This window comes from Nyctibius grandis, chromosome 7, assembly GCF_013368605.1.
Source record: "Nyctibius grandis isolate bNycGra1 chromosome 7, bNycGra1.pri, whole genome shotgun sequence".
Taxonomy (NCBI): Eukaryota; Metazoa; Chordata; class Aves; order Nyctibiiformes; family Nyctibiidae; genus Nyctibius; species Nyctibius grandis.
The window spans coordinates 38,423,166-38,446,840 of NC_090664.1; the positions used below are offsets into that span (position 1 = coordinate 38,423,166).

The 23,675-nt window shown below is 42.1% G+C and overlaps 1 protein-coding gene and 1 long non-coding RNA gene across 4 annotated transcripts in view; one reads left to right on the plus strand and one right to left on the minus strand.

Moving 5' to 3' along the window:
* Positions 1-4,099: 4,099 nt before the first annotated feature.
* Positions 4,100-8,954, minus strand: LOC137665780 (uncharacterized). Its single transcript, XR_011048546.1, has 3 exons — positions 8,780-8,954; positions 7,857-8,013; positions 4,100-4,996 (listed from the first exon to the last, which is right to left on the minus strand). It is a non-coding gene; the product is annotated as an uncharacterized lncRNA (long non-coding RNA).
* The window catches only part of MLLT10 (MLLT10 histone lysine methyltransferase DOT1L cofactor), a 135,202-nt gene continuing 120,359 nt past the window's right edge, over positions 8,833-23,675 (plus strand). For 2 of the 3 annotated variants that reach the window (XM_068405170.1, XM_068405169.1), the window contains exons 1-2: positions 8,833-9,305; positions 12,654-12,733. In XM_068405170.1, the coding sequence (XP_068261271.1) occupies positions 9,137-9,305; positions 12,654-12,733 (249 nt within the window). In that variant the 5' untranslated portion in view covers positions 8,833-9,136. Of the gene's footprint in view, positions 9,306-12,653; positions 12,734-15,743; positions 15,844-23,675 lie in introns of those variants that run through there. The other variant, XM_068405171.1, reaches the window with a different exon arrangement.

Genomic DNA, 23,675 nt, shown 5'->3' on the forward strand with positions numbered 1-23,675 from the left:
CATTGGTACTGTTTTGTGTTTTTTTTTTTTCCCACGTGGGTGCGTGAAGCATATGATCCCGTGTGGAAACTCGACAAGGAGACTAGTGACTGAAACATGGAGAGGTGCCTTTGCAGCCCCAGTGGGGTTTTTAGGTGAAGTGACATGTGAAAGACCCAGTAATTGCGAGTAGGGGATGAGGGAGCAAAGGAAGGCGGGAGCGTGGAGCCCGGCGCCGGGGCTCGGTGGAACGGAGGGCCGCGGGCGTGCTCGGCAAGGCTGGCAGCACGTCGAAGGAGCTCAAGCAGATGGGGGTGAGGGAGTGGGGCAGGAGGGCTTGGGCATGTGGCTCTGGGCCGGCTCGGGAGGGCTGCTGGGAGCAGGTAGGCTTCGAGGGCAGGCTGCAGGCACGCCACGAGGGCGAGTGTAGGGAAAGGCAACGGTGGCGAGAGACCCCGCGAAGCGGCCGGCCTCTCCTCATCTTCGTCCTCCCGGTCCTTCCCGTTCCCCTCTCCCGGTGGCTTCTGCGGCGGGGAAAAGGGGAATTGGGGGTCAGGGAGAAGAACAATGCTGAGCCGCCTTTTGTGTGCAGCACCGTCCCCTGAAGGGAAGACGCGAGCACTGCAGCGCCCGGGTCGGGGCGCGTCTGTAGTGCTGCCTCCTCTCCTGCTGGTAGTGCTCACGGCATGCGAGGGGACGGGCGGGCGCGGGGCCGGTGGCGGGAGGTCGGGGGCAGCCATCGGAGGGGTGAGGGCTCCCATAGGCCGGTCTGCCCGCACTGCCGACCCCGGGATAGGCTCGGGAGCTGGGCTGGCGGCGAGCCAGCCAGGCAGCCCCCCTCGCCCTCCAGCACGCTTCGCGCCGGGGGCGGGAGAGTTTGGGGGTGAGCGGCTGAGCGAGTAAATCCGTGGGTGCCCTCGGCAGCGCGGCGCTGAACTGGCAGGCTTGCCTGGGGGATTGCAAGGGTGAGCGAGGGTCTCCCGTCAGCGGGCCGGGCTCCGGGCAGGCTGCCGTAGGTAACACAGAGGGGGCCGCGTCGGCCGGGCAGCGAGCGGGGTGGGAGCCCCGCGCTCCCGGGCAGAGCGGCGTGCGAGGCCGGGCGGCGGCGGCGGGGCCGGAGGAAGCGCAGCCGGGGCTCCCGCTCCTGCGAGCGCTCCCCATTGTTCCCCGGCCGCCTCTTTTCGCGCCGCTTTCCGCCGGCGGGGCTTGCCCGGCCGGAGCGAGGGAAGGAGAGAGGAGCTCCCGCCGCCGCCTCTGCTCGCCCCGCCGCCGCCGCCGGGCCCCCCGCAAGCGGGTGTGCTCGCACGCAGCAGCTCGGGGGGGTCCGGCCAGAAAACGGGTACACAAGTAGACAGGAGTCTTTAGAAGTGCCATCCACTGAGGGAGCTCCTGTGAGGCTGTAGCTCACGTGTTACTTGAAAGGTAAAAAAAACCCAACCCAAACGAAACCCCACTACCGCAGTGGATTTGTACGGGAAGTAACATCTGTTTGTGGGTGGATTTTAGAACAGGGCTTCTTAAAGAAATCGGGAGAAACTGCTCCGAACCGCTGGAATTCGGAATAGTAAATGTAGCTAAAGGGAATTTTGGAAGGAACTCGTCATAATGGTCTGTTTATAAAAATGGAAGATTAATCTTATCCTGTTTTTCATATAAGCACCGTGATGTCTGGATTTTTTTTTCCCAAGTGTTTGTATTATGTTGGTTTGAGAATTTTAAAGATTTGTTTTATAGGAAAAGTGTTGTCTTTTTTTTTTTTTTCCCCCTGAAAATAATTAGAAATTAAATTGTTTTGGTACGCCATTTCAGACCTGAACTTTCTAATGTAGTTACATAGAGGAAGAATTGACTAACTTGATGTTCAAGAAAATTTCCAACAAGTGCCCTTGATCTTCTAAGAGAAAAAAATACGTCTTTGCACGTTGTTTCTGGAAGATTAAATTAAAATGGGTAGGGGCTCATATTTGTGATGAGGAAAGAATTTCTAGAGAACTAGTTATTTTACGAAAATCCTTTCTAGGAGAACTGTGATTATTTTTAGCAAGTTATATCCGAGTGCGTGAGAATTTATTTTAAAATATTAGAAGTGATGTCTAGATTTTAATTTTTTTTTAATTAAATATATCGCCAATAAATTAATGTTTTGCATAGACCGTGTGCAGCAAGTAAGAGAAGTTAAAGGATGATGTTTATGGATATCACCTAGCTGAAAATAATTCTGAAGTGACTTTCCTCCCCCCACGCACACTAGGGAAGTTGCATGCTTGCAGTCATTGTTTAAGATAATACAGTTTGGGACTTCTCTTTCACTCTTTGTAAACTTGCAGGCTTTTGTGGGACTCCTCCAAATAAAAGCTCAGTTCAGTGTAGATGGTGAAAAAGCATCCATGTTACTCAAAAGCTGAAGCTGCTAGTAATATTTAATAGGAAAATACCACCCTGGTAATATCTAAAGGCATTAACTTTAAAATCAAGGAAAGAAAGATTTATTTTGTTTTACTTCTCCTACTTGAGTATTCCGGAGATGCATTTACTCTTGATTGCTGCTCAGCAATTTTCAAAAGGTAACTGCAAATTTAGAAAGCATCATTCAAAAGGACATTTAATGCTCTTGTATTTACTAAAACAATATATTGCTATTTGAAAACTATCTTATTGAAAGGGAAGATTAACAAAATAGTCAGAGACCGTTTGTTGCCATTCTTCATTGCTCTTTATGTTGTATATGTGCAGAATGTGTGGACATATTTCATATATTAAGTTTTTTTCACAAAGGAGCATTGTTGTTACTTTTAATTGGGAAGTACCACGATGTAAAAATTACCCACATTCCCGACTCTGAAGTACCATAGTAAGATTGACAAAAAGTCATCCCAGGCTTGCGCGCTTAATTCGCCAGGAATGTTAAGCTTCCCAGTTACATCCTATGCGGTCAAGTTAGACTTTCGCTCTTAGTTTTAATGGTCAAAGGCGTACTTAGAGAAAATGTATCTATGTATATATACGTGGAATTGAAATTAGATGGTAACTAGCAGTGGGAACAGAGTTCACTGATCGAAAGACTTTTTTTTTTTTATTGCATTTGGCAACCCCTTTCTTTCAGAGACACAATACAATTAATTAACATATTCTGGGGCGTGTTTTTGAGATTGGGAAGTGGTGGCCCCTTGTTGAGAAGAAAACACTTTAAATAAAAAAGTAACATTGTTTTGCCCAAATGGTACTGGGAAAAGCAGAGTAGTATTGCTTATACAGCCCACGGATGCGGTTGATTTACTCCAATTTGCTTTAGCATATAACAAACCAGCTTTTCCTTTCCCACGCCTATATTATATATATGTGTTTTGTTTACACAAATCCATCTGAAATAGGTCTGTATTTAAGATATTTGATGGGAAATTCAGCATGTTGTTTTTCGTGTTTTAATACGTAGTACAGATACCATTCCTAAATCGAAATCAAATGAATGTGACCTGTGACACAACGCAGTATCACACTGCTGATCGCAACACAACAAACATGAAAAAAGGCTATTAATTTATATGGAATGTTAATTTAGCAAATCCTACATAGAGATACGCCTATAGAAGAAAAGTAATCTGAGGCTTGGTTTTGGAGTGATGCTGTGTAAATGTATTTAATAAAAATCCAATTAATTAATACATAGCTCATAAAAATCCAAACTTTGAAATGAAGTATTCTTCTTTGAAGAAAAGCCCTGCATTACGTTTAAGTCGCATATAATCTAAATTCCAGAGTTTACTAACCCAGCTTTTCAGGGCTTAATACAGCATTAATATTCAATATGGTTTACTAGAAGTTTATTTCAGGTTCTTTTGTATGCTACTGTAATTATCATTACTTTGACTTGACTCATATAAAAATGTGGTTAACATTTAAATGCCTTTTATGTAGAGAATTATAAATTAACTGTCACATTTAAGCTTCTATCACTTAGAGAATGTTAAATCTTTAAAAGGAAATAATCACTGCGCTTAAAAACATCCTGTGCCAGGATTCTTTTATTTAGAATTTTGGTTCGAGATTGTTCATTCAAAGAAAATCCCTTGTTTCATGTTTACTGTAAACCTCAGTCTGAAATTTACATTTAAATGCCAACATTACTAACAGAGCAGTACTTGAACACCACCAATTTTATCCATTGCTGCTAGTTAAGTGGAATTTACCAAAGTCTCCAAAGGTGATAACACAATTAAAAGCAAGAAAATGAATACAATAGTTGGTGGAATTACTTCCCCCTTTCTTTGCAGTCTAAAGAACTACAAAATTTGTGATTACGTTCACACAAAAGCAAATAGCACAACACATGAAGAGGCATGGTGTCCAGGAGATGCACTGACGTGACCTTTGATGCTGCTACCTGTACTTGCGTAACATGTAAATACGTAGCATGCGAACTCCCGATCAAGAAATGACTACATGTTAAATGTTGAAACTTTTTAATTATTCAGTACATTGCATTTGGATAGGTGTTAAATACAGATTTGAGCAGTATAGTAAAGAACAGGAGGAAAAAGAAAACTTCACTCTTTCTCAGTATAATTTAAGAGTAAGCATGTAAAGATACATTAGATTTTTAATATGGGTTCTGTAGACATGCTATATCCTTCGTAATTGAAGATGGATAGAAATAATTTGTTGTATCTAAGGCAGACTGCCATTTAAAACACACTGTGTGCAAAGGTCAACACACAAGAGTTGCATTTTATTTTGTCTAAAGTGACCATTTTGCTGCTGCCTTCCCAGAAATGAAGCAAATACCCATGATTAGAATGTATTTCAGTGAAGACTGTTAATGATTTTAAACCCACATTAACAAAAGGCAGACAAGCATCAGTGTATTTTAAATGGATAATCGAGAGATGTATTATTCTACCTATTGAGTATCATCACGAAGTTACTGCAATTTTCCTGTTTTCAGTTGCATCTGGTTAGCTGCAGCATGTATCCTTTTGCACATAGGTAAAGATCAAAGCTTTCTCCTCAAAGACCCAATCTGAAAATGGAGTGAAAAATTGCTATGAGAAATTTGCTTTCTGGAAAGAAGTGAGTTTCCCCACTCTACAGCCCCAAGTCCCAATATCAATTCATGTTTTCTAATATAGTATGCATTTTATATAAAGTCTATGTTTTTTCCATTATTCCTGGAAGACTCTTCTGATGATTATATCCAACTGGTAATGCGGTTTTGTGAATGAAAGACTTTTTCTTGTTCAGTGCTTTGTTTTATTCACTAAACTTACACTATGATTTTGCACATTTTAGGAAAAAAAAAAAAGTGAAATTTAAAGCAAGTATTCCAAAGTCTTAGCGTTATTGTTGGAACTGATTAATTGGTAGTAAAAATTTAAGGTGAATACCTCTTTATTTTTGTTAATGAAGCTAGAGTGCTGTGCACTAATGTATGTTAACATTCTCTTGAGGAATTCCTTAAACTTTTAAAAACAATTTGCATTTGGAGAGTGTAATTTTCTTTCACTTACACATTCACTCTATTTGAAAAAGGATCTAAAATCTAAAAAAATATGAAAACATATAATCTTCTTGTACATTTCTTATAATCTAACTTGTTTAGCTCCTAGGTTTTGAGGGTTCCTTTTAAGAGAATTGGATTTTCTCCTTGCATTTAGATTAACAATGAAATTATTCATTCTTACGCAGTGAATTATATTCCTCTCTAATTATTTTAATCTCTTATATATCACTATAAGAAGGACAGGCTTTTTTTTTAAAAAAAAAGAGAATTGGCCTTCTGTGTCATGTCAGTGCTTATTAAATACTACAATCATAAGAACATATATGCTACAAGATTTTATGTTCTGATTCCATAGCTGTGATAGGCTTAGTGTTTGCAGTATTTATTTAGTGGTAATGCATTTCTTTTCCTATTTTGCATTTCAAAGGTCTTCTCTAAATGATTGTTTTACAGAACTATCAAGAGGTTATCTAAATTTTTCCATCAAATATTACACAATACCATGAGGTGGTAGTCATGGAGTTTCTTTCAGTCCATGTACATTCTTTCTACAGAAAGAATTAAACAGAAATCCATAAAAAGACAACAAATGTTTCATTAAATAATTGAATGTATTAGGCTTGACTGAATTTTGACCAAAGCAAAATTTCAGGCAGTTCAGTACTGAGCTGGTGTGTTACATGATGTGAGATTAAAATATTTTATTTGAAAATTATACAGTAGGTTTTTCACGAATATACTCGTGTTGCCATGTTGCAGCTTTAATCAAGTTGTTGCAAAGTAATTAATTTTTTCTTTGGCGATGCTTCTTTATAAAACTAAAAATTGAGCCTTAAAATAGCGAACATTAAAAAAAAAGAAAGACACGGGAATTGTACTAGCTGCTTTTCAAAGAAGAAATTGCAGGAAGACCTTCTCAATGAATTAAGAAAAAAAAAAGCTGTGAGAAAAATTTACGATTGTTTGTTACAATACAAGTTTTTACTAAATGTATAAATTCATCCAACATATTAAAATATATTTAATATATTTTCATTTCAAAAGGATATTTATTTTAATTTACCTGTCAGGGAAACAAAGGACAGATTTTCTTCTGTACCATGATTTTTTTTTTTTTTTTTTGGTCAGGGTTAACAGAATCATTGAGAATGCTTTTTAAATTAGATGTCATTTTCTTGACAAGAATGAAGAAGGGCTGGGACACTGTATCTATCAGCTTCAAATAATTTGCGTGTTTTTTTTTTTTTTTTTAAACCACCATATATATTAATTGCTTTATTTCCTTACAAAGTAATTGCTTGCACCTGCAATTTTCAGGGTATTTTTACAAGCTTTAAAAGTAATGAAAATAGTGGTGTATGTTTTATAATGTAAATAGTTTTACATTCAGATTTGTACTCTTCAGTGTTGAGAACAGGACATTTGGGTGTGGGGTGGGTTGTTTTTTTTTTGAGAGCAATCTCTGAATGGTTTTACACAAACTGAAACATACTACATTCCAGTCCCTCCCCGGCCTCCATTTTTTACATGTGCCTTAAAAATGTCTGAACTCTGAAGGATATTGGAACATACATTTACAGAGAAATGTTTAGAATGTGTATCAAATGGCTGTGTTAGTTGTGTGTTTGGCTGGGCCCTTCATCTAGGAAGCTACCTTCATAATTCCTTTTTTTGCCTGCCCTCCATTCTTCCTCTGTCTAAATAATTTCACTTAAAACTTTCAAGGAGAGAAAAGAGCTTGACCTAAGATATCCTGCATACGAACTGCAGGCTCAGATGTCTCTAGGGGGTAGGGAGTTGTGCACATCCCACCTCTCCCTTCCATGTAGCAGTCCGTCATACTCCTGTATGCAAGTGCAGATGTTTTATTAGTTAACACTGTATAAAATATAACCTGCATATACATAGGTCTAGGTAGTAATGTGCCCAGGAATGTACATAATTCAGTAGTCATTTGTACAGATACCATATCAACTAAGCTGGCTTTGCAAAATCATCATGAAAAATACAGTCCACGCACAAATTCTGCTTCTCTGTCTGTTAGCATGATAATGAAGATAAATCAATGATATCTTCCTTGCCCAATACTAAATAAATAAATAAATAACTGCTGGCCCTGGGGCAAGCGAGCAAGCAGAATTTTGCAAGGCTGCATTTAATTTCTTTGTGCTCCTAACAATCACAATTAGTTCCTTCTGCTACAGGCATACCTGCTTACAATGGAGAATTGAACAGCCTGAGATTTTCCTACTTGCTGACCACCTCAGCTCTCTTCTCCCCAGGTGTGTCCCCCCCCGCCCCGATTAAAAGAGACAACAGAATTAGAGTTGTTTTACTAAAAAAAAACCCAAACACCCAACGTCTAGAAAGGCATGTCCACCTCTAAGTAAAAGTAGGGAACAGCTGTGTTGAAGAACATGTTTGGTTTTGTGTGTCTGTGGCCTCCCTGGTTTCTCTATTTGTCATATCTTCTGTTCAGCATCACTTTCGCTGCTGTGGCAGCAATAGCCACGCAGTGCTGCAGCCGCACGACGAGTCTGGGGGGAGAAGAAAGAGCGGGATTAATAATGCATTAGTTTTGCAGCCCCCATCGAAGGGAAAATAAACAAAATAGTGAAAGTTGAGGTGAGGGCAGAGAAGTGGCGTGATAGCGAGAGCGCATTAGTCCTGCGGGCACATCGAGGGGACATAAACAGGATAATAAAAGTTGGGAGCGGGAATGCATTAGTCCTGCAGTCACATCAGGGGGAAAATAAACAAGATAGTAAAAATGATTTCTGCGGGGCGGGAGGGGAGGGCGGGAATGGGGCGAGTCTTCCCTCCAGCCTTCCTGAAGGGGGCATGAGCGGTGACAGCGCGGGTGGGAGCGGGGCGCATGTCTGCCACCACACCGAGGGGAGGGGGGCGGCAATAAGCCCGTCTCACGCTCGCCCGGGCGGCGAAGGGAGGCGGTTTCGCCCGGGCTGTCCCAAGGCGCGCGCGAGCGGCCTCGGCCGGTGGCTCCGGCGGGCGGTCGCGGCACGTAACGCGCTAGGGTTAGGCCGGCCGGGGCGTGGCGAGATGGCTCGCCCGGGGGACGGAGAGTGGCAGCACGGCGAGGTGGGTGCCCGAGCGGGGCCGGGGTGGCGGGCGGCCCGGGCCCTCAGGTGTCCGGCGGAGCCGGCTCTTCCGGCCGGCGCGGAGGCGAGGCGAGGGGCGGGCGCGCGGGCCTGGCGGGGCGCCGCTCGCTCGCGCACGCTCTCTCGACGCGGCGGTTGGGGCCGGGCGGGGGGGGCGACACGCGCGCGCTCAGCCGCGGCTCACGTTCCATGGGCTGCTCGTGAACCATCGCGAGGAGGCCCAGGCCGAGGCCTTCCCCGCGGGGGCGCGCAGTGCGCCTGCGCGCCGGCCCCGAGCCCCTGCCTGCTGCGCGGTGTCTTCCTCAGCGAGCCGCCGCCGGGCCGCCCCTGCCTGCTCGCGTGACTGAGGCAGCCCGGCCGGTTGGTCGGGCGGGGCGAGAAGAGGCTCTCAGCTCAGCGGTCATGGGCCCTAAATCATTGCCGTGGCGGCGGTGGCGGCGGCGGCGGCTGAGTGACTGAAGGGAGACACCGCCGGGGGAGGGGGTAGGCAGGGGGCGAAGCGTGTGTGTGTGGTGTTGACGACGGTGTCTTTAACCCTTAGATGGTCTCTAGCGAGCCGCTGCTGCTGCCTGTGTCACTGGAGGGCGAGTTCTCCAATAGCATGAAGGAGATGATCGGCGGCTGCTGCGTGTGCTCCGACGAGAGGGGCTGGGCCGAGAACCCGCTCGTCTACTGCGACGGGCACGGCTGCAATGTCGCAGTGCATCAAGGTGAGTAGGCAGGCGAGTGCCAGCTCACCCGCTCTGGCCTCCAGCCTCGCTGCTTCCTTCTTGGTGCTCCCTGTCCTCTTCCCTTGGGCCTGCTTCACCCCCTTGCCCCCCCCCTCCCCCCAGGCCGTTTTTCTCTCCTTCTCTCCCTCCCCCCTCACAGCTCCTTGTCACCCATGGAGGAGCCTGTTTTCCTGTTTCTAGGGCCACGTGCTTTCTGGTCTGACCTGTCCTGTCCCCCTCCATCCTTCCAGTCTGTCTGTCTTTTCCCTCAAGTGAGACTTCTATATTATGACTTCCTGTGTTATGACTATGAGAAAGGGAGAATCCCCCTTCCAGGTTTTTTTTTTTCTTCCTACTCCCCTTGTACTGCTTCTATGTCTACACTTCCCAGGCTGCCTTTGCACCCTGTTAACAACCTCAGCTGCAGCAGTCCAAAGACTACGTAAAACTCCTTTCCTTCTTTGCGTAACTTATTACTAAGCTCTGTTCTGGCAATTGTTGCTGTATTTCTTGTGCTCGATCCATGTTGTTCCTGCTTTCCCCAAGTTAGAAAAATTTATTTGAGGGGCAGCCAGTAGACAAGGAGGGTTTAGGACTGGAAGAGAGCAGTATGCAGGAAAGACTTAGCTGTCACGTGATTCATTCCTCTGCCTGCCTTTCCTTGAATGTCATTTGGCTGATGTTTCCTGGTAGATGAAGAGACTTCCTGTTGTGGTTCTGCAGGGGGAGGGTGCTAGTTGGAATGGCTGATGCTGGATTTGTTTGGATTAGTGGAGGCTGGTTGGTTGGTTTCCAGCTCGGCTCAGGAGCTGGCATGTTCCCTCTATGTGCGATTGTTTTGTTTCTGTCAGTGGGTTGACCCTTCTTGTGAGAGCAGAGAGAGAGACTGGGTTCTGCTGCTTACATTGTAAGAAAGGAAGTTATGATGACTTTTGCTTTATGGTAGCAGAAATAAGGAATAAGATGGTCGTTTCTTTGTATCAACTCCCAAGCAGTCATATGAACTCCGTGGCTGGCTCTTTGGCTCCTAGGTGGTGAACAAATTGGAGGAGACAGAAAATCCTAAATCCAGTTCATTAGTCTGAATGCCTAGCGCATGTGAAAATACTGCTACTGTGTGTTTCATGCTTGGTCTTGAATTGTGTTGAAGATGATCTAGTAACTTTGTTTCAGGTATATGCTTATTTGTAAACTGACAAGAAATAATGAGAAATAGTAATAATTTAAGGAGATCTGCAAAAGAATTCAGTTGTTAATGTTGGTTTGAACGCAGCGGGGAGCTGACAGGATCTGTGAAATTAGTCTGGTTTTGAATCAGTTTTCTGTTGGCTTAAGAGCTGAGTAATGTTAACCAGTAAGTTAACCCTGTTTTTGTGGAATCATGAAAAAGAACACTAAAACACGGATACTTTTAGAAGTCATACCTGAATCAGCGATTACTTTTGTGTTATTTTGGGCATCTTCCTTTGCATATAGAGCCTTGCTAATATTTTCAGTGAAAGAATTTGACGATAGCAGCAGTTGGGGCTGAAATAGTGGGAACAACTAAAGTCTGTTTTAGCAAGTATTCCTAATATAGAGACGCACTGCAGTAAATTGGGTACAAGAATATTGAACTTTTTTTTTTTGAGGTCAGGTCCAAGTCTGAATTTGAACCTGGCAGGAAGTGTGCGAAGTACTACTGCTTCTGAATCCAGATGCTGTTGTTAAGGTCTTAGGAGAAGAAGAACTGTATGTTTTGATTTAGTGTGTCATTGATATTTTACGTTTTGGATTTGTTGTGTCATCACATCGCCTTTTGTGAAGGCGGTAGAGGAAGCATGTCCACTCTTTTTGTAGTCTGTCTGTAGTAAAAGTAGTAGTCCTCATGGTTAAAGCTGGTAGTCCTTATTGGAAGTTCAGACAGCAGTATTACCCATGAGACTTTATTAACTGCGTTTTTTGTTATTATAATTATTTTTAGTTCAGAAGAAACTTCTTTTCAAGTCTTAAGTCATTGGCAAGTTGTGGAGGACAAAATCTCTTAATGTGTTCAAAGAAGCTTTGCATAGTAGTGGAACTGTAAACCAAAGGAAGTCCAGGAACTCAATAAACAGTATCACAGTGTATCAGAGCACAAACATGTGGTGGGCTTTTTTTTAGGTGCTAGGTGTACTCTGTTAATGTTTGTGGGAATAAAAGTACTTCACTTCAACTTTGGTCTTTGCCCAGCTCATGTTGCCTTTGGATCTAATTGCCAACCCTGTCTCCGAGTTGCATTCTGTAATTAGTTTCTTACTCTGCACTGTCTCTTGCTAATTTAAACGTGTGACTGCGCATTTAAAGTCTCCCTCTTAATTTCTGAAGAGGAATTCAAAGTCCCCCTCATCTGTGCTTAATATAGATGCAACAAAAACAAGATGTTTCTTCTAATGTTAAAGAACTTTATTGTACACTAGAAAAGGCTTATCAAGTTAGTTTGGTCTGTCAGTACTTGGATAATGTGTTTGAAAAACCTGACAACTGATCTTAATGTAACTACGTGTATAATAGAAAATTATTTCATTGACTTTCCTTCATAGAAGGAAAGGTGTATTAGCCAGTTGTTTTTTATACTACTATTGCATTACTAGTTTGGTTTTTTTTTCCTTCTTCAGGTTAGCACGAAACCAATAATATTTTTGTATATATACTAGAAGATACTAATTTAATCTCATCTTTTCTGAGAAATCTGCAAAATCTCTTTCCTAAGGATTTATGTTGTAGCCTGGCTATAGTTGCAACTAATCCTAGCCCTGATGCTCAGTTTAGGTTGTATTTACAGCTCCATATGGATTTTCAGGGGGGAAAAAAGCAAACTGTGTATCTTTGTTCAGTTTATTCTGGATTTCCTATTTAAGACCAGTTAGTTTACTCATAAAGAGTGAGAGAACTTGATTGTAACTAAGTATATGAATGTCTTGTGACAAACTTGGGTTTGTTAGTTGCTTTTAGTTTTCTCTTAAAAAAGACTTTACTATTAATGATGAGTGATTGTTATTGCGAAGTGTTTTACCTGTTTTGCTGGTAAATAAAGAGCAAAACAGGTCACATGTGAAACATTGCTGTCTTCCAATGGTTATATTACTTTTCAAGCTAATTGGTGTTTTTTTTTAGTTTAACAAATTTTTTAAAAATTTTGCATAAATTTTTAAGTGGAAGCTTGTTCATGTCTAGTACCATTGTGATAGGTTTTCATGTGAAATGTATAGATGTCAATTTGACTTATTAAAATGTGAGATCAACTACTACTAAACTTCTTTTATAACATATTTGTAGTCATGTAGTGCTGCTTATGTTTGCTGAAATATTTTGTCTTGTTCAAAACAGCTTGCTATGGAATTGTTCAAGTACCCACTGGACCTTGGTTTTGCAGGAAGTGTGAATCTCAGGAAAGAGCAGCCAGAGTGGTATGTGTTTTGTTTATTAAGTACCACTAGTTATAATGCTTGTGTGGATAATATTTACCCAAGTATCCCAGTAATAGTAGAAAATAGCTTAGCTTTCTGTCAGAATTCCAGCTAGATGCTATTCAGAAAGACCTTTTTTTCTTTTTTTTTTTTCAAGTGGAAATATGTAACTGTCTCTAAGTATTCTGATAATTTCTGTGGGATGTGTGTGTGGTTTTTTTTTTGGAGGTGTGTTGTTTTTTTTTTTTTTTTTTCTGTTTGTTTTTTTTTTTTTTTAATAGTTTCCCAGCTGTTTCAAAGATTATTTTCTTCTTATCTGTGGTGTGGGTTATGTGTAATTTTGTCAGTTTAATACTTACATAATTAGGTACGGGGAGGAAATAGAATCTGTGTCCAGTTTTCTTTTACAGCAACTTTAGATTGCCGGTTGAAAGCTTCAGTCCAAGAATACTTAACCAATAAGTAGTGTTCTTAATTTTGGAATCTAACACTTGCTTGGAATGTGATACTTCTAATTGAAGAAACGTTTTATTTCTCTGTCTTTTTAATTTTTTATGGTAAATATTGGAGATTCAGATAATCTTTCTGAACAACAACAAACCACAGCACTTCTTTTTTTTCTTGATTACATGAGGGTTTTTTTTTGTCAGACTTGTATGTTGTTAGATCAAGCTGCTTGATATCAGGCATTTTTAAAAAAAGAGAATCACATTTCTCTCTACTTGGCACTTTCTAGTTTGTCTTCCAGCAAAAGATAAAGTAGGAGTTTTTAGAAAGACTGAACTGTTCCTTTACCTCTGAAAACATTTTTCATATAAAAATTGGAAGAGAAGGTGGTGCAGCATCTTAGGGCAGTGTGCAAACTATTTCTAACTTCCGTATCTAAAGACAAGTGAAGAGCCTGAGACCAAATTTTCAGTGACTAGCAGAGTGTTTATATGAGCTGTTTGCTGTACCTATTTCCTTTTCTAATATAAACTACTGTAGAAATGGTAGGATGACTTAATGTTTTGTGAATTTTCAGCACAGGGCTGAAGAACCTTGTTCCTCTACTTTTTCCTAGCTTGCCACTAATGTTTCTATAATGCCCTAGTAACCCAGACTTTGTTACTTCTTCCAAAGCAGACCTGTTGGCAGGAGCAAGAACAGTTTCATTTTGGTGTACTCTCCAAATATTTGTCAACAGATATTTGCCTTTCTAAAGAAAGGTGGTTTCTTTCTTTTCCTGGGAAGACCATCAGCAATGTAAAGTTTTAAGAGTATAATTTTTAAATGTTGCTGAGTTTGATATATACAGGTGGACAGCAGAGAGAAAAATACAGAGGGGAAAGGAGAGGTGGTGGCTAGAAGGAGGATTTTTCTGGTGCATGATAGGGAATTCTCATCAGGGTATCATTTAGGGTGTAGTTATTCCTGGCTTCTCCTGACACAAGGCATGAAGGAGAACTGTACTGAGTTCTAAAATAAGTGATGTCTCGCTGCATTCTGACAATTTCTTGAGTTTACCAAAGAGAGTAGCTTTGATAGGCATTACACTGTTTTTCTTCGCTGTTTGAAGTTAAGAAGGAATAGTGATGAACTTAACTCAGTTCTGTGATGGGTGTATTTTATTCTTATTTCCACCTGATGGGGTCTGTTTATGGTACAGTTCAACAAGTTGATTACTGATCTCGTTTCGAAAAAAAATCTTTCCCATTTGTAATATAGCATGGGTTTAAATGGTTTTCAAGTGAAAATAATTGCATGTGAGGTAGAACAGATTGATAACAGTTGAAGTTTTAACAACTACTTATATGGAAACATGGTGGCTGTCTCTGAGATGTTTTGCAGAAGACCTTAACCTTCAAAAACTGAAGCTCTGACTTCAGTATGAAAACTGGAACTTTATTGTAAACAGTTTATCGGACTCGGAAGTTGTAATGCACTTACTTGCAAAAGCAAAACTCCTTATCATCACTGAAGCTTAGTTTTTCTGTTGACCTTTTTGCCTAGAAACAAAACCAGAATTAAATTAACTGTATTACATTGAACATGCTTCTACTTACTTATTTTTAATCTTTAAAAAGACCTGAGTCTTGCGCTCAAGGCATGTTTTTCCCTGGTGATGCTGTTTGCGTTGTGTGTTTTTGGGGTGGTGAGGTTTTTTTGTTGATGTGGTGTGGGGTGTGTGTGTGGGTTTTTTTTTTTTTGTTTACGCTGCAGTTACTGGGCAAATAAATCCATTCTGATAAGAGGCCAGAGTTAATTGCTTGCACTGAAGTTAGTCTTGCTTTAACAACTTGTCATGGTTTGGACTAAAACAGAATCAATTTCCCTTTCAGTGATTTTTACTTTCAGCTAAGTTGCTTCTGCACTTTCTGAAAGTAAGTGCACTTTCTGAAACTAACTGCATGTTTTGCAGACAGTGTCTGCTTCTAGGACGGATAACACTCAAAGTTTATAGTGATCACTGAGGCACCGGTAGGGATGTTATGCAGAAAGGCTCTTTCTGTACTTAGTCTTAGAGAAACCAAGGTCACTGCTAAATTCCTCACTGCTTACGAGTGAAGAGCTGTAGAAGGGTCGCACCTCCAGGGAGGAGCAGAGAGGACAGGTGACCCAAAATTGACCAAGGAGGTATTCCATCCCATACACGTCATTCTTGGTATAAAGCAGGGGGTTCACGAGGGTCTCGCTCTCTTTCTGCTATGGCCGGTGTCCAAAGAGGACTCTGTCTGTTTTCCTGCTGCCCCCAATCCTGATCCGTGCATTCCTGAATCCAGTTCCTGTCTGTCACTGGGCCCAGTCGGGGCCTTCCTGGAGCCTGCCCTGCAGTGCCGGTGGTGACATGACCATCATTGGGGGAGCTCAATCTTGGTTTTGTATATATTTGTATATATTTAATTATTTCCTTTATTATTATTATAATTATACTCTTTTTTGTTATTATGGTTTATAAAACTGTTTTAACTTTCCAACTCATAAGTCTCTCTTCCTTTTCTCTTTTCCTTCCCCTTCTGGAGGGGGGGAGGAGGGTTAATAGAGAGCGTCTGCCATCAGTTTAATAGCCAGCCCAGCCTTAAACCGTGACACAACTGAAAGACTAACTCAGGAGCATGTAACTCAAGCAGGTGGGTCACCAGAGAACTTTGCTTAACAGCAGATTAGAGCAGTTGGCTTCCCATATACTTTCAGCTGTTATACACTGATGTCTACTGTGTTCCCTTTTGTGTGCTGCCACTAAGCTGGTACTAACTGCTTGTCAATGAAAGCAGTGGCTGATGTTCTTTCAGCCACACAAGCCTCCTTGCTGGTTGACTTCCGTGTTTTTGATAGTGAGGTGGTAGCCAGTGTCTTGAGTTTTGAATGGTCAACTACTAGTTGGAAAGCACAATTCGATACCTGACAAGTTGTACTGAGTCTTGACTCTAGCAGGGTCGTGTTTCTGTGTGTGTGAGAGAAACTGTGATTTTTGTAAACCTGAACTGTTCGTTTGGATAATGGACATAGTGAGGTGTCTGGTAATTATTTGATTTACCTCATAATCGTGTATATGTAGTGCATAATAAATAGAAGGTTGTAATGACAGTATGCACTTTTTACAATCACTGTGTAAGTGTTAAACTATTGCCTGAAGAGTCTTAGTTTTCCTTAAATCAGATGATTTATCTTAGCTGACCTATGGTGAGCTTGGAACGTGAATCTCTTCAAGATGGTGGCAACTGCTCCCAGCTTTGCCTGTGTCAGCACCAGCTGTTATTACCCTGCATAGTGGGCCCTTTTGATGTCTTCAGATGTACCTGAACTTCTGAGACAAAAAGCAGGGCAGATGCATGTTGATGTAGGAGAAACTGATGTGTTGGGGTCCACGTGAGGGTGTATACATATGGAGTACTATGTAAGGGACCTCGGGAAATTGGATGGTGCATATATGTTATCCAGGGGCTAATAGTACTGGTATCCAAAGAGAGACTAGAGGAGTTAAATTTAGGAATTGTAGCACAATTGTTGTTCAAAAAGACTTTTCTCCCCATCATCCTATTATGTGCCAAACGTCTGTCTTGATGATCTTATTTTAAGAATGATTTAATTATACTATATAATGGGGTATAAATAGACAATGTGTTTATGGTTTGCTACAAGCAAATATTATTCATGCTTATCATGAGGGAGCTGGATTAATCCATGTGATAAAGATACCAGGCAGCACAGAGGCATGCAACATTTGCACAGTTAGCTTGGTCAGGCTTATTAGATACATGTAGATGCTGGTCCTTGTGAATCCAGCTTGATTCAGAGAGACCAGGAGGGCTCAATACTGATCTTCAGTGTTGTGAATTCCAGGAAGTTTTACTACCTCAAGCACAGCTCAGCTTGTGCATGTGAAGTCAGATTTCTTACAGCATCACAAGTGAATTAATATGCTGTTGATCTTTTTCACTGGAATATGTATATTATAAGCCTGTCATTGCGTCTGGAAGAATCAGTTTGGACTTGGTATGAATTACTCTAATGTCATAAAGGTGGATTTTTTTTCCACTTGGCATTTCTGTGTTATTTTTTTTTTTGATAGTGTGGCTTATGAAGTTGAAGGCAGTATTGGCCCAGAACTGAGTCGGTTCATTTGTGCAACACTACAGCTGGTCTAATAAGCCCACCTGGATTTTAGTCCTGGGGAATGTGTTGAGGGGGCTGTGACTCCCTGTGGAGCTGCCCACATAAGATTTGACATAGAACTCATCTGTATCTCGCCTGAATCTAGTGTAACTGGAGTCTGCACTTGGCATTTGTGTTTCTTGGAACTTGGTGCAGAGACAGACAGACTGTCATTGCAGAGTCAGTTTAGATCACACAGTGCTTAATACTTATGGATTCAGAGCTGTAGAAACACAGCTGTACTGTTTGACTCCAAAGCCAGTTCAGGTGCACTGTGCTCTCATGGTGATAGGTTCCTGCTAGTAACCCTGCCAGATCTGAGCTGGTCCTGCATCTGCTGCACAGATCATCCACTATCTGAACACTTGAGATTTTTTTTTTTTAAATCTTTAATATAACAATGGTTGTAGTTCTCCTCTGCAAGTTCCCCTTTTTAAAAAATCTTTCATCACATGCATATACAAGTTTGTTATTGTAGCATTGCTTGTAAGAATTGTATGATGTATCCATAGTTTAACACCCCACCCCAGCATTTATGTAGTATAAAATATAACCATAGGTGTTGTATTACTTACCTTTTGCCTAAACAGGAGGCAAAGAAGGAGGAAATAGGAATGTAGGATTTCGATATGCAGATAGGTTTGTGATTGGAGCTATGACAGCTCTAGCTCAACAGGCTGCCTCCAGGGGAGTGGGATCTCTGTAGTTGTGCTTAGAATCAGTTTTGGTGTGGTTATTAAACCTGTGTCTGCACATTGATAAATACGGTCACAACAGAGGTGAACTAAACTTTGTTTTAGAAGAAGAAAACTTGCTGTTTTCTTTTTTTCTTCAGTTTGAAATACTGGCCACCAAATCATTCAGTACTAATATACTACGTGTTCTCTTTGACGATATCTCTTGAAGTAATTCTTCAAGAAATTTTGAAATAAATATTTTTTTAATGTATATCCGTAATTTCCCTTAAAGGACATTTTATATAAGAATATTACTAAAACTACTTTTAAGAATACTATAACAAGTAGTGGAAAAATTGCTTTAGTTTTGAGCATGCAACAGAAAAAATGACCTGTGTGCTTTTGTTATTTGTGTAGCTTTTACACAGCAGTAGAATAGTAAACTTCTAAATAAGAGAAGGAAAAGTGACTGTAAAATACAAATTCTGAGTAGATTTTTTTTATAAATATGAGAAACTGCAAAACTGCTATTTATTAACAATACCCTCCTGCTTTGCCTTTCCTCCCCCCGTCAAAAAAAACCCCAACACCCAACAATGCAGTCTTGTCTTTTATGAATGGCTGTGCAGTCTGGAAGGCAGTGAATGTTTGTTTGTAGCTACATAACTGGAGTAAAAAGTCTGCCTAAAGATACTTAAGCATAGCACGTTGTATTGGGTTTGCGTGGCAAGGTTTTGGTAGTGGGGGAGCTACAGGGGTGGCTTCTGTGAGAAGCTGCTAGAAGCTTCCCCTGTGTCTGATAGAGGCAATGCCAGCTGGCTGCAAGACAGACCTGCCACTGGCCAAGGCCGAGCCCATCAATGACAGTGGTAGCGCCTCTGGGATAACATATTTAAGAAGGGGAAAAAGAAAACTGTGCAACAGCAACTGGGAGAGAGGAGTGAGAATATGTGAGAGAAACAGCCCTGCAGACACCAAGGTCAGTGCAGAAGGAGGGGGAAGAGGTGCTCCAGGCGTCGGAGCAGAGATTCCCCTGCAGCCCGCGGTGAGGCAGGCTGTCCCCCTGCAGCCCGTGGAGGTCCATGGTGGAGCAGATACCCACCTGCAGCCTGTCGAGGACCCCACGGCAGATCAGGTGGATGCCTGAAGGAGGCTGTGACCCTGTGGGAAGCCTGTGCTGGAGCAGGCTCCTGGCGGGACCTGTCGCCCTGTGGAGAGAGGAGCTCATGCTGGAGCAGGTTTGCTGGCAGGACTTGTGACCCCGTGGGCGACCCACGCTGGAGCAGTCTGTTCCTGAAGGACTGCACCCTGTGAAGTGACCCACGCTGGAGCAGTTCATGAAGAACTGTAGCCTGTGGGAAGGACTCATGTTGGAGAAGTTCATGGAGCACTGTTTCCTGTGGGAGGGACCCCATGCTGGAGCAGGGGAAGAGTGTGAGGAGTCCTCCCCCTGAGGAGGAAGGAGTGGCAGAGACAATGTGTGATGAACTGACCACAACCCCCATTCCCTGTCCCCATGTGCTGCTGCGGGGCAGGAGGTAGAGAACTCAAGAGTAAAGTTTAGCCTGGGAAGAAGGGAGGGCTGGGGGGAAGGTGTTTTGAGATTCGGTTTTATTTCTCAATATCCTACTCTGATTTGATTGGTAATAAATTAATTTCCCAGAGTTGAGTCTGTTTTGCCCATGATGGCAATTGATGAGTGATCTCTCGCTGTCCTTTTCTCAACCCATGAGCCTTTTGTTATATTTTCTGTCCCCTGTCCAGCTGAGGGGAGTGATAGAGCGGCTTTGGTGGGCACCTGGTGTTCAGCCAGGCTCAACCCACCACAATGTTGCCCAGTGTGGGGCTGGAGGAACTCGAGGTAAGGATAGTAGTTGGGAGAGGTAATGAGCTAGAGAGAGAAGAGTGGAATGACTGTGGGGAGTTTCTGTTGTTTGAATTGTAGTGAAGGTAAAACAACTTCTTTTATTCTGAAATGCTGTTGATTGAGGGATATGTGTTTCTTGTCCATTACATAGATGAGTGAGTGTTTGCTTTGCATTTCATGAGTAGGGGAAAATATTTTTTCCTGTTCATATTTTTTTTTTCTATACGTGGTGATTACAGACCCATGACCTTACTGCACTGTGACTCAAAAGATGACAGAATTGCTTAGGATTGCATAGTGTCTGGTCATCAAGGTCAGGAGTACAAACGGCAGAAGGTGCTACTCAAGTGCAGTATAGTTTCTGTGCATCTTCCACTCCAGCTGGTGAACTGAACCTTATGCACTGTCTTGCTGTGCGTGGCAAAGTGGGAGTATTAACTCTATTTCTGATTGTGCTGCCTTCATGCCTTTTTTTTTTTTGTGTGTGCTGCATTTTTCCCTACTTGTGTGCATACTTGCTACTTGGTTTCTCAATACACAGCTGAGTTCATAAACTTATTTGAAGCACTTTGTTACAGCAGAAAAGGTCTGCTAATTTTTTTTCAGTTTTGATTAGCTGCAGTTTACCTAAATGTACACCTTATTTGTGCAGTAATTTATAACTACGTTATGCTAAATATGGATACGTAGAGTATTCAGGCTTTAAAACACAGTGTTCCATCACTCAAGTACTGCTTGATAAAAAAAATTTTAACATGGATATCAATATAACAGGTAATTTAGTAAATGCTCTGAAGATTCTGTGGCAAAATTACTAACCACAGTGAGACTACAGCAAAACATTTTCCTTTACAGGAATTGCTTAATTCTTACACGGAAATGTTTTGTGGCTGTTTGTTTCATTGCTCTATTGTTAAATCACTGGCAGAAGAAGTCTCTAAAGTAAGCAAGGAGCTCCACAACTGCAAGGAGCCTTACTTAAAATGTATGCTAGCCTTTTATACCCAGGAATTCTTAGGGTGCAGCTGTCGTATGTTGCAGGAGGACACTGAAGTGAACCATCGCATGCTGTGTTTTCTTCAGCTAGACTGAATCAGGTCAGTAGCATACTTTCAGCCTGATAACAAAAGCTTGGGTGTTTAGTTGGAAATCCAGCCAAACATGACAGGTGTTTCTCATAGCCACATGATGCTTTCCATTGAAGATCAATATGTGAATCTTAAACTTTGTTTATAATTTGGATTCCTGCAACATCTATCAGGGCTTACTAGTCTTAAGTATGTAGTAGGAGATTTATGGCTTTGGACTTCTGAAGTTGGAGTAGCCAGATCTTGATACGTGCTGTGTGTCATCAGTGTGTTACACTGTACTCTATGTTCTCTCTCTTCTAGTTACCTTACATGTATTGAGTAAAAGTATGACTAAATGTCACCTGTACTATGTACTGACTGGATGGTCTTGGAAGAATGCTGATTTGCATGTTGAGTGCCTCTAATCTTCTTGTCATAGTCTGTAAATTTATTATCTGTAGTAGATGTTTTTGACAGAGCTAACTGAATCTGCATATATTTTTATCTGATGCCTTGATAAAGAGAACTAGGTTGAGTCTCATTAATTTATCCAGGTATAAAACCCAAAATGCTTCAGGTAGTCAGTCTGTTTTTCTTTTACCTGTCAACTGTCTGCTTTTAAAAAAAAGTTCTCCCCTTCTCCTGGGACAGATAACTGAATAGAGATGGGGCAGAGATTTGGCAAATTTGTCAGCATCAAGAAATCATTATTAGCAGATGGAGATGACTTAATTTCTTAAGTTGTCAAGTTGCAGAACATAGCACTTTCAAAGAAAAGTACTGACAGTATGCATTCATTTGCTCTATTAGCGGTGTCAGCCAGTTGGGGATTCTTGAATGTGGCAGAAGATCTTTTGGTTCCTATTGGTTCTTCATTGTGGCTTATAAATACTGGACTCTGCTGTGAATCATAGGTTGGAAACATTGGAAGTTTAGTTTGCTTCTCTTCAGATACCTTGCATGAAAAATTGTGTAGTTAGCTACTTGCTGACTTTTGCTTCAAATACTTGCATGGTTGCAAGCTATCATGTATAGAGCCGGATGGCCAGGCCCAGAGAGTGGTGGTGAATGGTACCGCATCCAGTTGGTGTCCGGTCCCTAGTGGTGTCCCCTAGGGCTCAGTACTGGGCCCAGTCCTGCTTAATATCTTTATTGGTGATCTGGATGGGGATATCGAGTGCACTAGCAGTAAATTCGCAGACGACACTAAGTTGGGTGGGAGTGTCGATCTGCTGGAGGGTAGGAAGGCTCTGCAGAGGGATCTGGACAGGTTAGATAGATGGGCTGAGACCAATGACATGAAGTTCAACAAGGCCAAATGCCGGGTCCTACCCTTTGGCCATAACAACCCTATACAGTGCTACAAGCAGGGGCAAGAGTGGTTGGAAAGCAGCCTGGTGGAAAAGGACCTGGGGGTCTTGGTGGACAGCTGGCTGAACATGAGCCAGCAGTGTGCCCAGGTGGCCAAGAAGGCCAACAGCATCCTGGCTTGTATCAGGAACAGTGTGGCCAGCAGGACTAGGCAAGTAGTTGTCCTCCTGTACTTGGCACTGGTGAGGCTGCACCTCGAGTACTGTGTCCAGTTCTGGGCCTCTCACTTCAAGAAAGACATTGAGGTGCTGGAGCAAGTCCAGAGGAGGGCAGCAAAGCTGGTGAAGGGTCTGGAGGGTCTGACCTACAAGGAGCGGCTGGGGGAACTGGGATTGTTTAGTCTTGAGAAAAGGAGGCTGAGGGGAGACCTTATCGCTCTCTACAACTACCTGAAAGGAGGTTGTAGTGGGGTGGGGGTTGGCCTCTTCTCCCAGGCAACTAGCAACAGGACAAGAGGACACAGCCTCAAGCTTCACCCAGGGAGGTTCAGGTTAGACATTAGGAAAAATCTCTTCACAGAAAGGGTTATTAGGCATTGGAATGGGCTGCCCAGGGAGGTGGTGGAGTCAGTGTTTAAGGAAAGACTAGATGTGGCACTTAGTGCCATGGTCTAGTTGACATGGTGGTGTTAGGTCAAAGGTTGGACTCGATGATCCCAGAGGTCTCTTCCAACCTGATTGATTCTGTGATTCTGTGTGAGCCATTTAGGTAAAAATATTGAAGATGGGTATTTTGTGGGTTTATAAGTAAGGTCTTAAAATACTGCAGGTTGAGACTATTGATAGGGTATATTGCTATCCAGCTGTAGTTTAGAAACTGATAAATAAGAAAATGTGCATTTGGTTTTGTAGATAGCAGTGTCTTCATTGGCTGGGCCATGTATTCCTTTTGGAAAAGGGGTTATGCAATTAGTCCTTTTTGCTGTAATGAACAAGTGAAAAATGAAGTTTTGACTCTGGCAAGTATTATAAAGCATGAGTGTAAAAAATCAGCAATAAACTCTAATGGGAATTTTCAAAGTACTTAATTGGTTTTAAGGACAAAATACCAAAGAAAAGATTAGCAAAGTATCCGAGTAAAAGGTTTTGATATGAATAGATAGGCTAAGTTTGGTGTGAGTAGAGGTTCAGTAATTTCAGTGCTTGTGAGTTTTATTGGACTTTCTGGAGGCTTCAGGGGCTGAGAGGATGGTCTTCTCTGGTTAGTCTTTGTGTGTTGGCAGTATCGGTTTTGCTTCATAGAAGATAGTTTGAAGGGATGAATGGAAAAATTACATGTCACTGGGTTCTGAGGGCTGGGGTAAGTTATTGCCAGCAGATGTA